The 15182-nt window shown below is 48.7% G+C and overlaps 1 protein-coding gene across 2 annotated transcripts in view; it reads left to right on the forward strand.

Moving 5' to 3' along the window:
- Positions 1-13602, forward strand: part of Adamts17 (ADAM metallopeptidase with thrombospondin type 1 motif 17) — a 314297-nt gene extending 300695 nt beyond the window's left edge. For both annotated transcript variants that reach the window (XM_038314049.1, XM_038314048.1), the window contains exons 22-23: positions 11996-12173; positions 13436-13602. In XM_038314049.1, coding sequence (XP_038169977.1) covers positions 11996-12173; positions 13436-13602 — 345 coding nt within the window. The remainder of the gene's footprint in view (positions 1-11995; positions 12174-13435) is intronic.
- Positions 13603-15182: the final 1580 nt, after the last annotated feature.

Below are 15182 nucleotides of genomic sequence, written 5' to 3' on the forward strand. Positions count from 1 at the left end.
TGAAACCATGTATGGATAGGCACCTGGGACAGGTAACTGAGCCTCCATTTTGAAGTGTTTTTATTCAAAAGACTTGGGTAAGGATAGGTTTTACTAGAGTGAAAAGGAACTATGTGCCTTGTAGCTTCCAAATCAATTAAAACTGGCAAAGACTTACCCAGTAATCTGAACAGTTAACCTGGACTCCTGTGTGGTAATCCTGATGGATGTGTTGGGGCCAAGGTCCCAGGGCAGCATCAGTCTTTGGCTGCCAGGCCCAGAAGATCTGAGAGATTTTTCTATAGATGTAGTGATGAGCTGAGGGCAGGCCTGCTTTTCATCCTGCCTGGCTCCCAGATACTGGCTAGCTTATGCCCCGAAATAACAACACACAAACTATATTGATTTAAACACTGCCTGGCCCATTAGTTTCAGCCTCTTACTCACATCTTGATTAACCCATATCTAATAATCTGTGTAGCACCACGAAGTGGTGCCTTACCGGGAAGATTCTAGCATACGTCCATCTTGGGCCGGAGCTTCATTGCATCTGTCTCAGAGAGGAGAGGCATGGCATCTGTCTCACTTAGGAGAGGCATGGCATCTGACTGAGCCATCTACCTCACTTCCTTCTTCCTGTTCTGTCTACTCCACCCACCTAAGGGCTGGCCTATTAAATGGGCCAAGGCAGGTTCTTTATTAACGAATAAAATCAACAGAAACAGAAGACTCTCCCACATCATATAGAGGAGGAACTTGGGGGTCTGACCTACCTTGGCAAAGCAAAGGGGCACAATTGACCCTCCAGTGCCCAGGCAGTTCACAGTTTGTGCAGGCTCCTGGGTGTGGCTGAGGTGAAGGGAAGTTCTCTGCTCAGTGACAGGTATTGCCACATTTGGAGCAGGCTCCAGGTATAATCCACTGGTACCCTGTCTTCTCTGCAGGTAGCCTCAGGGCTGCTGCCAGAAGCTGGTATTTCTGTCTTCAGAAGCCTTTTCCATCTTTTCCTGCCTCTCCCTCCCATTAAACACCTTAAATGCCATATTCAAATCTCTCTGAGGGTTTGAGGGCTGTCAACTGGCCTCTTAAGTTCTTTATTTTAATATACCTGATTTTAAATATCATTTACATTAAGCAAGCTAAACTCATTTTCAGTTACTTGCTTCAGATTTAACTTTAACAGCATATACAGAAGACTATATAATGGGGGATATGAATTGGTCTTTCTCTCCAAGCTTGTCCCTCTAAATAAATTACATAAATACTTAGCATAACTACAAACATAGTTCTGAGTACATTAAAGAATTTGATCATTTATAAGGTGACTGACTATTAACTTGTATGTTTTAGTATCTTTAGCATTTTACAATGATTTCCTAATTTTATACCTGTTACATTTGTATTTTAAAATTTATGAATTTTAAATAGAAAAACTTTTAATATCAAAGTAAATCTTAAACCATAAATACATTCCATGGAGATACTGGGAACATCATTTTCTTGATTCTTTTATAATGTATTTTTTACAAAATATCATTTTTTATGACTCAGTTTTTCCAAATAGCTAAAGATTAACAACATTAGGAAAGACAAGAATGGTTAGGCATGTATTTTTAAGTCAGTTACTGTTAACCCGAATAGACCATTATAGCCTATCATAGAGGTGTGATGTAACTATATTTAGCCATCAGTAACTCCTATTGGAAATGGCTTACCTCCTAGCTGTTCTCAAAAACAAAATGTCTTTTCACTGGGCTTTTCTGTTTTGTTTTCTTTCTCCCTGTCACAAAGTCAGGTGGCTATCCTGGCCCAGAACGAAGACTTTGGCAACAACATGCTTGGATCTAAAGTGGGCATCTCCAGGGCCAGCTTTTTAATAGACTAAAATAGCATGTGATGACTTTTCCAATATTATTCGTACACAACAGACATTTGAATCTCTGTAAGACCGAACCCATTGATCAGATGGAGGCCTGAGAGCAGGGAGCAAAGACAGCTTAGAGAAAACGAGAGGGGAGAACAAAGAACGCTTAGAGATGAAAGTTTCTGGATCATCTGCTTGTGCATGACAGAAGTTGTCACAATCTGCGACAATTTGGAAATCGAATGTGCCATTTCCTGGCCACTGAGACTGTCGAGCTTGTATGGGGGCCAAGCCATATTTTCAGTAAAATTAAGGCAATGAGACTTAATAGTATCTCAGTCCAAGGAGGGGAAAAGATTAAATAAGGCAGGGGAGAGGAGTCAACAGTCAAAGCTTGAATGAGAAGAGCCCATGGTTACCTAGAGGAAGGGAATGGCCCTTGAAGAAAAGGTGGCAATAAAGAATCCGCAGGACCAAAGCAAATAGGAGGTAGATGAGACTTACCGTAAGTAGGAGTCCCTCCAGAAGGAGGATCCCAAAAGCAAAGGACAAAAGGCACAGGGAAGGAGACATTGTAAGGGGTGAATGCCATAGAACAGTGTCTAAATCCCTGAGGGTATCCCCAGAGGATCGAGATTCGTCAGTGAGATGCCCAGGATCTCAGTGGAGAGGCATCCCTTGCCATGTGATAGGTGCCCAGGAGTGCATGGCAAGCTCCCATGAGCAGGAAACAGAGCAGGCAGCTGTGAGAGGACACCCACCTGAGTAGGCAGGAAGAAACAGGTAGGGATAGGTGGAGAAGAGAAGCAGCTGAAGTGGTAGGCTCTACCATTTAGACCGAATATGGTAAGTGGCAGAAACCAGCATAGACAAACGATACACGCCCAGGAGAATCAAATAGCAGTTTGTTTAGGAGGGACCAGGACTAGGGAAGGGAGGCAGGCAGTATCCCTCCCAGGTATGTAACAAGGGCACAGTGAAACTACCAAACAAGCCCACTCCCTAGGTAGAAAGAAAGGTTTGTTGAGGAATCACAACCACCAGGCTATCTCTTAGGGGCAGGGAGAACAGCAGAGGGTGGGGAAAGCCTTCCCAGTTTTGAGGACATCAGAACATCCTGGGACCTAGAGTAGTGACTTTGATCTGTTACAGGTTTGCTTGAGTTAACAGGGAACTAGGTCTAGAGGTCCCGTTGTCAGACACAGTTGCAGGATGGTGGTGGCAGGGGGATGGCTTTTCCTGACAAAGAGAAACCTGCTTCACAAGGTTTTTGAGGAATGCTGTTTAAGTGGTAACCTTTCTGTTTACCCAGCCAGAGTTCAACCTGAGTTTGAACCCAGGCTGTCATTTAGGACATTGTCAAAAGCGCTGCCATTGGGGAGCCACTTTGAACCTAATACTCTATACCTGTACAACATTGTTTGGAGTAACTGGAACCCTCAATGTTCAGAGCCTAGGAGAACTGAGCAAGGATCTCTATCATCCTGACTCCAACAAGCAGCCAACCCTTCACTAGAGTCATATACAAGGAATACAGTCATATTCCCCTCCCTGACATTGGTACTGCCATTGCTCTGACCTGCTACAGTCTACCTGCAGGGATACAATAGAACTTTCTAGAAAACAGTTCCAATAAATTGCACCCCATTAAATGCAGAGCCTATGTTCAGCCTGGAGGTGTGGGACACTTAAAGCAGGACAAGGGTCGGTTCTTTAGTATGACTGCAAATCTAAAGTTGCAATGTTTCTTAGTCAAGATCACAAATGTCCATCACCACTGAAACAGTGAGACTTTCCCCATGAGAAATGAATTGCTGCAAAGGGATTAGAATGGGTGGTGTTTTAAAAGGACAGAGGGAGAGGAAGAGAGGGGAAAGGAGGACAGGTGGGCTAAGAGAGGAGCCAAGAAGTCAAGAGCAAGCTGGTAGACCAAGAGATCAGAATAGCCAAAATGGTGGGGTTAAATAGGTATCAGACGTGTCAAGTTGGGAGCGTAGGCCCCAGTCCCTCGCATCTATCCCAGTCCCCAGGCCTGGTCTGGACTCCAAATACCAGCAGGCCAGATCCTGACCCCTCCCTGGGTTCAGGACCACTCCCCAGGATATTTAAGTGATTCCCCCCAAAGAGAAACACATGGTCTCCCTTTCTTCCTCCTGGAGGTCGCATTTTCCCAGCTTCCCAGTTCCCCCACGGGGCCACCCGAGAGCGCAGATCTCCCATTAAACCTGGATATTTCTTAATTTGGTTTGTTTTGATTTGGCTTGATTGGGAATTTTTGCATCGGTAGGGAGCTAATATTAAGAAATATTTCTAACAAGAGGAGCTGGGGGCAGCCGCCCAGTCCAGTCCCTGGGCTGGAGACTTTAGGGTTGGGGGTGGAATATACTAGGGTTACTCTGTAATAGGTAGAGACTGAGGGAGGGCGGTGACCAGAGTCCACGTTGAAATGTTAAATATGCACCTAGGTTAGCCATTTGTCCTGAGTTTGAGATCTAACTGACACAGGTGAAATCTGATGTCTCTCCTACCAAAAAGATCAAAATGACAATTGACCTCCCTGGTAGCAGTTAAGTACCCTTAGAAGGAGCTGGCCTGACTTACAAGGCCTCTAAAAAGCCCCAAGGGAGCCTTCTCCACCAGTCTGCAAGTAGCCTGGGCTCCTTCGGTCTCTGAGATGTAAATGGTAGCACAGAAAGTATCTCTGAGCAGCGTCTTGTTAGGCCTTCTAGTGCTTCGATGAAACAGTACGACCAAAAAAACAAGTCGGGGAGGAAAGGGTTTATCCGGCTCAGGCTTACATAGCACAGTTCATCATCCAAGGAAGCCAGGACAAGAATTCATGCAGGGCAGGGACCTAGAGGCAGGAGCTGATCAGAAGCCATGGAGGGGTGCTGCTTACTGGCTTGCTCCCCTTGGCTTGCTCAGCTTTCTATAGAACCCAGAACCACCAGCCCAGGAATGGGACCACCCACCATGGACTGAGTCCACCCCTATCAATCACTAAAGAAAATGGCTTACATCCAGATCTCATGGAGACATTTTCTCAAGTAGGGCTCCCTCCTTTGTGATAACTCTAGTTTGTGCCAAGTTGACATAGACTAGCCAGCACAAGCAGTGAGCTGAGGAGGAAGAAGGAAAGCCCATGCTGTCATGGTCACGCAAGCACTGTGGTCAGGATGCTCCCATGGAGCTGTTGGACACTTTTCTGTGCTCTTGACAGGGTGATGAGGGCTGGAGTGCCATGGTCTTAAAAAGAAGCCAACCGTGTCATGTGCTCACAGAAAGCTCTTCTGCCCCGTGCCACTTCAGAGCCTCTGCTTGCATGTGGTGCCATCGCCACTGGCTGTAGGCCTGTGGCCACATTACTGTGACTCCCAGCCAGTCCTGGCTAAGCCACTGATTGGCAATGGATGGCATGCTCACTCACCGAATGCAAATGGCAGGCTGCTCCGTGTGCTTCCTGGGCCTCCTGGCCAGCACAAGGATCTGCTAAGCCCTAAGAGCAGCGTGAAGTCAGTACCATGTAACCCTGAGAGCCCCTGCCTTGGAGAGTCCCAGATGAGGTGCTGGTGGGAGGTCATACTCATTTGGGTGGAATCCATGACAGAGTGCATCCACTCGTGTGACCCGTTTGACTCTCACAACCATCTGTCCCAGTCTTCTACATGAGGAAATAGAGGTTCATATTAGTCCCTAGTCTGTCTGCAGCTTTTCCTGGGGAACCATAGGTCGGCACTACCAGGATGGAGAGGAAAATGATGATGGGAATCTTCTGCCCTCAAGGGAGGGACTGAAAGCCACCCTTGCGGACCCCTCCATGCCAATCCTCTGAGGATACCCCAGCCTGTTGGAGGAGGGCCGCTTGTTCATCCCAGCTGCCCAGAACCAAAATAATCACACAGAAACTATATTATTTAAATCACTGCTTGGCCCATTTGCTCTAGCTTCTTATTGGCCAACTCTTATATCTTAATTTAATCCATCTCCATTTATCTGTGTATCACCACATGGCAGTGGTTTACCTGGTAAAGTTCTGGCATCTGTCTCCAGCGGGGCTACATGGCTTCTCTCTTTGCCTCCTTTCTCTCAGCATTCAGTTTAGTTTTCCCCGCCTATCTAAGTTCTGCCCTATCAAGAAGCCAAGGCAGTTTCTTTATTCACCAATGGTATTTACAGCTTACAGAGGGGACTCCCACATCACCAGCCCTTGCAGATAGATCATCAGTGGGTGCCATGCTCTCTGGCTCTCTGGCTATAAAGACCAACCTGAATCAGGGCTGTCAGGTTGCAAATTCAGAGGAAGGAGAGGCTCTGGGCACCAAGCCAAGACTGCACGAAAGGCTTTGAGAACTGAAGGGGGAAGGAGCGTGTGCGTGCGCATGCTTGAGTCTAACTTTTCCTTCCATGTCAGAGTTAGCACGAACATCGTTTTTCTTTATTGTCCAGACCAGCTCTTGAGATTTCAACAGCTGCCCATGCTTGTGCTGTTTCTGCCAGGTCTGGAGGGGAAACTGTCAGGAAAGCCCTTGAAGAACTAATGACATTTTACCAGCCAGGTATCTTTCCTACCAACAGAACTTGGAGCTGCTATGGGGTTCCTTCTCTGTGTCTCCTATCCAGAACCTACCAGAGGCAGACTGGCTTTCAGATTCCCTCAAGAGGCTAGGAGTGGTTTCCTGCTGCCCTGGGAGCTCCTTCCTGCCTTAGTCTACCCAGTCCCAGTACAGGCAGGGCAGCCTGATCTGAACTCCTCTACCCTCAAAACAAGTTCCCACAGGACACCTTTTCTCTCACAGGATTCTTATAACATTTTTTTATAATTAAATCCTGAAAACATCCCATTAGAATTTAGTGTTTACATTTTCTTACAGCTGAGAACCGACAATTCCTTCTTGCCAGGAGGGTGTCTTAGGGCAGAGCCTCTGGGCAGCAATGGGGAGGAGGGGGCTGGCTCAAGTCTCAAGTCTGGAATCATAAGGCTCAAGGCTCACACCCTGCTATGAAAGGTGCACCTCATCTCCTTCTGATGATCAGCCACTGTGCTCCAAGCACCACACTGACCAAGTGGCTGTCAGCATGAGAACTAGACCATCAGTAGCCCAGGACACAGTAACAGGCAGATTCTGCTCTTAATGGCTATTATAATTACTGTTATTTGAGAGAAGCCAGGCAATACTACTGCTGCACAGTGTCACAAGGGCCCGACAACCCGTTTCTCCCGTTGCCTAAACTTCTGCAACCTGGGAACAATCTCTTTTTCCTAGTTAATCACTTGGTAATTTGCTTTTAAAAGCATATGAGAAAATCCAAGCTTAATCTCTGTTTTTGTTTTTTGTTTGTTTGTTTGTTTTTTGCTTCGTGAGTCTACATCCTGGCTGGTTTTAGTGTTGGTGGAATGTTGTTAGTTTCTTGGTTGTTTATTTTTTGTTTTGTTTTTATGCTGCGCTGTAAACCAGGGTCTCTTCCTGCACCTAAGGAAGTGCTCAACCACTGAACCACATAAAATCTTTATTTCATACTGTTTTTCCCCCAGGGCACCTCTGCCTCAGGTGTCTTTGATTTTGATTCTCCCTTCTTGCTCAAGCAAAGGTTGCTGGGGCTGCGTAGTCACCAGGCGGAATACAAAGGGTTTTATAGGTATTTGCTCCCCAAAAGGACAGGGAGGAGAACGTCTTTTTTCCTTAGCCTGACATAAGCTTTCTTTCATGAATTTATGGCGGGTTTACTTCTGTCTGGGCTAACTGAGTCTTAGGGAGCCACTTTACAGAAGGAGTGGGGGCAACCATGAGAGAGCTTCAGACAAGACCAGATCTGTTTGTATAGATGTGTTTGCTTAGGTTGTAAAAGCCTGAAGAATGACTTCCCAGCAAGGCTCCAGGGCAGAATCCGATGCTATCAGGAGACACTGTCATCTCCTCGCTGTTTAATTAGGGCTGGGGCCTCAGGGGAGGCCACAGAATGGAATTCACAGTATGCCTCTGTTCTCTGTAACTCAAGCCTGGGGTCCCAGAAAGGTGCCAAGCAAAAACAGTCCCTTCTCGCCAACGTGGCCCCAAATTGTGCTCCTGGAGATCTGGCTGCCAGATCAACCCTGACAGTGTAGCAGCCTGATGGAACTAAAGAAGAGAGCCACCTCATGGAGTGCCTGCTACAGCCTCCTGTTGTGCCTCCCTCAACCTACTGCAGCCTCCTGGTGTGCTTCCTGCAGCCACCTGCAGCCTCCTGGTGTGCCTCCTGCAGCCTTCTGCAACTTCCTGTTGTACCCCCTGCAACCTCCTTGTGTGCCTCCTGCAGCTTACTTTATCCTCAGTCACATCTTTGCTGTTAATAGTGATAACTCTCCCAATGTTTATTGAGGCCCGTAAATTTCCCAGACTTCTGCAGGGTGCCCACAGGCTCATCTCCCACCAGCCACTCCCTAAACTCAACCTTTCCAACAAGACTGTGTGCTGTGTGACTCGGGCTAGGGGCAGGCTCAAACCAAAAATGCAGCCAGTGTGGAAGGATCACCAGTGGGAATTCTCCGCTCTTATTTCCCCGAGAAGCCCTTAGTATGGGGTACTAAGGCCCACATTCCATAGCAGGCCTATGAGGTCAGAGGAAACTTAGGGAGGAACTTAGTTCTCTCCTTGTACTTAGCAAGAGCACCTTTACCTGCTGAGCCATCTCGCTGGCCCCAATTATTTAAACTTGTGTGTTAGGCATCTGGATTTAGACATAGCCCTTTTCTTTTTCTAGAAGTTTTAAAGTGAGCCCTATGAACCCACCACTGAATGATATAGTTCTGTCCATCACGATGGGATGTTTGTGTTATCTGCTCCATCATCTCCTGAGACACCCATGCTTTTTATCAGGGCACACAAAGTCATCACCATCTAGCTTCACTGAGAAGCCTCTGAGTGGGATGCTCCCTCGGGACATCCCAGCTGTTGTTCCTTTAAAAAATGCTATCAAGTCCCAGGCAGCAGCTGTAGGCAGGCAGCAGACTCTGGGAGCAGCCAGTCCCAAGGCAGAGACTCGCGGGTCCTGAGCGGGTCGCTCAAGATCCCCGGGCGGGTTGCCGCGGGTGGCTCATCCCGGGCAAGCAGGTACCGCCATGTGGCGAGCAGGGAGGCGGGTTTGGACATGTGGTGGGTAAAAGGCACATAGACACAGTAGGCAGGCATAGAACTGGACATTTATTACTTAGAGGAAAAAAAGAGAGAGAGAGAGAGAGACAGAGACAGAGAGAGAGACAGAGACAGAGAGAGAGACAGATAGGAGAAAGGAGAGAGAGGGGCAGAGGGACAGAGAGACACACGTGCACACGCCAAGGGACAGGAAAAGAGGAGAGATTCAAGATGGCGGCGAGAGGGGTGGGGGGGTCGCTAGGAGTGGGCACGGCTTGCCCCTTAAAGGGCCAACCAAAAGAATAACACCGGCATAAACCTTCGTGTAGATTTGCATTGACTGGCATGGCTTGACTTTTCATCACCCGATGGGATGGTCCCAAGTCAGTGTGACATTGCATTGATAATGGCTTTGTACCAGATGGTGTGGCTTTGCTCTTCTTTGGTGTGACTGCTCTGACAATATCATTAACCTTTCTGTCTCTGGCCTTATTCAAGTGGACTCGATAGGTGTGATTACTTCGATAAATTGTCTTTATACATTTTATGCCACCCCTCTCTCTTTGTAATTATGAAATCCTGTCTCTAGAAGTCAGTAGCTAAAATTTTTCCCTTCATTTTTTTTTTTAACCTCTGGGCCATCTTTCATAAGACCATAACGAACCTTGGTTGAGGTTATTCAGATGAGTGGCGTTTTCCCAAACACTACTTCGGCTACGAAATATCTGAAAGCATGCCTCGCTGCCCCTGAGCCCAGAGCATTTTTGTTCTCTACAAAAACATGAAGCATTTATTTGAATGGGGAGCCGTGACTGCTTCCTCCATCCGAGCCCACCTGTCAGCTCTGCATAAACCCTGCAGTCGGGTCTGCAGCTGGACGTCATTCCAGCTTAACCATGCTTAGCTGGACAGAAATACATGATGGCTTCGTGGGAGGAGTTCTTCGCACTTCTACAGAGCACAGAGATGCTGGTTAAGTGGGGGCTTTCAATCCCAGATAACCACTGCAATCACCTGGCGATCTTAAAAACAGTGATGTCCCTGGCCTTTCCTGATGTACTTCTTTGTGGGGGTTGAGACATCCGGATTTCTTTATTTCAAAGCTCACCAGCTCACTCCTGCAGCCAGTCCTAGCTTCCTGTAAGACGCCCCTAAAATCCACATTGCTCTAGCACCTGCCCCGTGTTTGAGGGCTCCCTGTGAGTGGGAACTGCCTTGAATCACCTCAGCAGCCCTCAGACATCTGTGAACCCTGATATGGACTCCCGAGGTTAAGGTTAGCGCCTAGAAATCTGCATTGGCGATGCCGGGTGAATTCTCTGGGTGGCGGGAAGCCTCTGGTGGGTATATCTGGGACACAGACCTGGGCACGAAGCCAGGCTTAGGGACAGCCTTGCAGGAGAGTCTTAGCTGGTCGAAACATGCTGAGGACCCTGCGGGGGGGGGGGGAGCTGCCTTCTTTTGTGACTGAAGACTGGTAATCTTTCCAAACAGCATTCCCTTGAATGTTTACACTCCACAGCATGATCCTGCTTGTTAGACAGGAAGGCAAAGCCCCTGCTCCCAGAAATCTCTCTGAAAGGGAGTTGGTAATGACTCCCTGGGCAAAATGATACACCAGTGCCTCCATTGGGCCTGTGACTCCCCATCACCTCCCAGAAAGGCCCTCCTCCTCCTCCGGGTGGGAGAGATTCAAGGAAACAGGGCTAAGGATAGCACCTGGCTTTCTCAGGGCGCACGCCGCATTTTAAGAACAGTCCTTTTTTCTCCTACCTGGACGCTGTTATTAACTCCAGCTGGGCTGCTGTGCAGCCTGGGCCATATTAAAGTTTTGCAGAATGTCCTCAGGACCCCATAAATCGGGGAGGGGGGCTCTGGGGACACCAGATGAACAAGGTGTACACATGGTTGTGGGTCTCTACTTGGGAGGAAACCAACTTAGTGGAGAAATGACTCATGGGGTCTGGAGAGAGTAAAAACAGGGAGCCAAATCTGGGGAGAGGACTAAGCTACCCTGGGAGACAGTCAGGTGCCACTTGCCATGGGAGGGATTCAGAAAAGCACCGTTAGGGAAACTGGCCCTTGAAAACATGGGATGCACGTTCCCAAACTTCGAGGGCCAAAGGCACCGTACACAGAAACCTCATGCAGTCAGCAGATGCTGTAGGCATGGGCTACTAACAGTCCTTCTCAGAGTAGGATTGTGCTTGAGCCAGTGAGAATGTTGTGTGGGTGGGTGGGGGGCGAGATACGGCTGAGGACACACAAGTTTTTCATTATCAAGTGTCTCATCTTTCTGTGCTGAGATGTAAAGACTGGTTGAGCAGTTGTGCTTATGCCAGGGTCACCAAAACATGGGGCCGATGTCCCCTGGTTTGCAGGGCGCCATCTTGCCATCCTTAATTGATGGCGAGAACATTCTAGTCTTCTTTTTATGAAGGCACTAATCTCATCCTGGCCGCCTTGCCCTCAATACCTTGCCTGATCACCTCTGTATCAGTGACACTGCGGTGACAAAATACCAGATAAAAGCAATTTCTGTTTAAGGTTTATGGTACAGGTCCTTCATGGTGAGAAAGGCAGGTGCTTAAGGTAGCTGGTTACATTGTTCCCACAGTCAGGAAGTGGTAAGTATGATTGCTGGTGCTCAGCACATTCAGTCCAGGACCTGTCAGCCCGTGGCAACGTGCCATTCACACTGAGGGTGGTTCTTCACATTTCAGCCCAATGTAGTCATTATTACCGAAAAGGGATGCCCAAAGAGTTGTTTCCATGGTGATTCTGAATCTCATCAAGTCAGCAGTCAAGATGAACCATTGACTGGCCAATGCCTCAAGTGCCTGTCCCAGCCTCTGGGGGCCAAGGATTCGGGGTATGTTTCAGTGAGACATAGCATGCCATCTTGCAGCATGCTTCTAGCAGGCAAGGAGCATCCTTGACTTGCAGACATTGTAGGCACTTGGGAATGACATGCCCAGGAGCGGCTTTATGGGAGGGCTATCTCATAGACCCTCATAGCTCAGGCTATCCCTATCTCTGGCAGTGCTCATCCACCTGCGGGAAGGGGCTCCAGTCCCGTGTGGTACAGTGCATGCACAAAGTAACTGGACGCCATGGCAGTGAGTGCCCCACTCTGTCCAAGCCAGCAGCCTACAGACAGTGCCACCAGGAGGTTTGCAATGACAAGATTAATGTGAACACCATCACCTCCCCTCGCCTCGGTGAGTACCTCCCCTGACCCTGGCTTCTGGGTGCCACTGTCCCCCTGTTGTACACCAGAAAGCCACCTTCTTTGAGCACTAGAGGTGCCAGTATTTGCTGGGGCTAAAGAAGGTTCAGAGGTGTTTGTCCATCCCCCACCACCATCACAATCCTTGGGGCATCCTTCTCACTCTTCTGCCAAGGCAGGATAGCCTCAACCCTGACCCCCTTCTCTGTGGGGAGTGAAAGCCATACTTCCTTCTGGAAAGAGTCACTAGGATAAATGCACGGGTCCTCTGGGCCGTGACAGAGCTGCACATAGGTGGGGTGGAGAGGTGACAGTCTTCCTGTAAGCAGCTCAGCTCCTGGCGCTCAGAACAAGACTGCTTAGGCGTCCATAGTCCAGCCAGTGACGGGATGACGTGAGGGCCATCTAATGCGTCCACAGAATACTGAGCAAAGGAACTTGTGGAAGGGGTTGCTGGGCTACGCTTAGGGTAACCGGTCATACTGTGTTCACAGTCAGGAAGCAGAGAGAGAAGAGCGCGGGTGTTCACCTTCCTCCTTTTTATTCATTTTAAGGCCCCAGGCTATGGGACAAGAGCAACCAACTCTCAGGATGAGTCTTCCAACCTCAGTTAATCCATTCTAGCTAATTCCTGATGGGCATGCCCAGAGCCTTGTCTCCTGAGTCATCCACGCTCCTGTTAGTTTAGCAGCCCGCACTATGCAGAGCCCCTTACCTGCCACCAAGGGCTCTCTAGGCAGCTTCCTTGTGAGTCGGGGGAGCCGCTGAGCTTGTAGAGGGGACACCCATGTCTGTTGCCAGCGTGAGTCTACATGGTATCTTTTCAGGGACCCCCTGGGTGCAAGGCTTTCTCTCTAGAGGACTAAGACCCTGAGAGAAATGTGAGCCATTTGTTTACCCTTCAACTTCATGCTTCTGTGGATCCTATACTGCCCACTACTCCATGCCCCTGTGTTTTATAAACGCCAACAGAAGCAGTATGGTATATCACGAACCAGCTCCTCCAAGCTCAGGAACAAACTCTCTAGTGTCTCCTGATCTGAAAAGGCAACAAGGATACCACAGTCAGGGGCTGGAAGCAGAAATGGATCCACAGGCGAAAGTAGCATCTATATAACCCTAGATGTCCATGAATTTATGTAAGGCTAATGTGTACTTGAAGGTAAGAGAAACCAATACAGCCATGGGTGGCTTCTATCATAACCAGGGCTTTAACCTCTGGGCACTCATGTGTTCTTTCCGCTGTTCCCTTAGCTGCTCTGACCTACAAATGCACACGAGACCAGTGGACAGTGTACTGCCGGGTCATCCGAGAGAAGAACCTCTGCCAGGACATGCGGTGGTACCAGCGCTGCTGCCAGACCTGTAGGGACTTCTACGCCAATAAGATACGCCAGCCGCCCTCTCCACCAAGCTCATGACATATAGCACGGTGCTTGCCCAGTGCTCCGATTCTAAGATCTGAGGTCTGGCAGTTAGTGAGTGGAGAGCCCTCACCCCACCCAAAAGCACACCAGCCCTGCAGCCAGGACCCCCAAAGCACCGCTCTGCGCCTGCAGTAAGGCTGCCTCGAGAATACAGTTGCATAGAGCTAGAGAGTGGACTTGACCTTGCCATTCGTCCTGAACGTAATATACTGTTAACGGCCACTGGATGGCTTCCCAAGGAAAAACTACACAAGAGTCACAAAAGAATTTTAACTTCCAAGATCTTATGTACCTCAAAGGGGCAGATAATTATTGGGAGGAGAGAAAGAGAGAGAGAGAGAGAGAGAGAGAGAGAGAGAGAGAGAGAGAGAGAGAGAGAGATTAAGCAAGAGTGTTTAGTGCTTCTGTTCTGGCTTTCCATTGACATTTGAATTCCTCCGGCTTGATGTCGCTTTGTGGAAATAGCCTAGAAATGAGATATCACATTGGAAGAGGCTCTGTCCTGAAAGCCAGCAATGCCCTGGTTGACCAGCCTCAGCTACGGCTTCTCTGGGAGAGGGCTATGCTGCCTGAGTCCAAGGATCAAGACTTGGCCTCTGCCCACCTCAAAAACATAGTCTCAAAATCCTGAGCCTTGCCTTAGAAACCTTGCCCCCTGAGAGTTTAAAATCTGAGTAGACCAACAAGAATACCAGTGCCGTGTAACTCTGCACCCCACCTGTGTGGAGGGCATCCCCGAAGAGCTGAATTTGGAAAGCCATCTGCTTCTCAGAGCTCAGAGGTATACCCCACAGGGAAAAAGGGGAACCTTTCCTCGAGGTGCTATGAAATGGGACAGACACACATGGTGCACAGGGTACCTGTGTACCTGACATAAAGGTGCCCTCAGCTCCCTCGGGGGCGTGCCAGCTCCCACCCTGCCTCCAGGCATATCCACTCTGGCCAGCACCCAATAAGGCTTTGCACATTAAAAACATGCTCCATCTTGGCCAAGTAGCTTTCCATCGGCCTTTCTTCTGGAGTTAGGATGCCGCTCAGGACATCTGAGGACACACATCAGTCAGTCCTGGGTTCTGCAGCATAAAGGTTGAACTTCAAGTATCTGGGCACAAGGAACGTGTGCCAGGACTTGTGGAGGAACACCACCTGGCTGAAATTGCTGTCCGTCCATCAAGTCCTCTGACCCAGACCTCACGCCTGGTACCTTCTTCGTGGCTCACAGCTGTCGCCACTGACCCATCCCGATGCGACCTGAACGGATGGAGAAGGTCCTCTCTTCTATCCCCATGCCTTCACTCTCACCGCAGAACTTTCCTATCTCCAGAAGCTCAGAGAAGTGACCAGATTGAGCTCTCTGAGAGCAGACCAGCTGGCAGTCTCCTGGCTGCTGTGGCTGGCTAGCTTTGCTTCACATCTTGGTTGGCTTTCGTGGGTGCTTATGTTTGGAACTACCTTGAGGCCCATCTTCTCCTGGCGTCTGATAGAAGCTCTTGGGCCAGTCTCCATGGGAGTTCATCTCTAAGTGCTTTTTGATTTTTTGGTGCTGTTTCTATTTTAGCTTAGGTTTTTGGAAT

Source organism: Arvicola amphibius, chromosome 12 (genome assembly GCF_903992535.2).
Source record: "Arvicola amphibius chromosome 12, mArvAmp1.2, whole genome shotgun sequence".
Lineage (NCBI taxonomy): Eukaryota > Metazoa > Chordata > Mammalia > Rodentia > Cricetidae > Arvicola > Arvicola amphibius.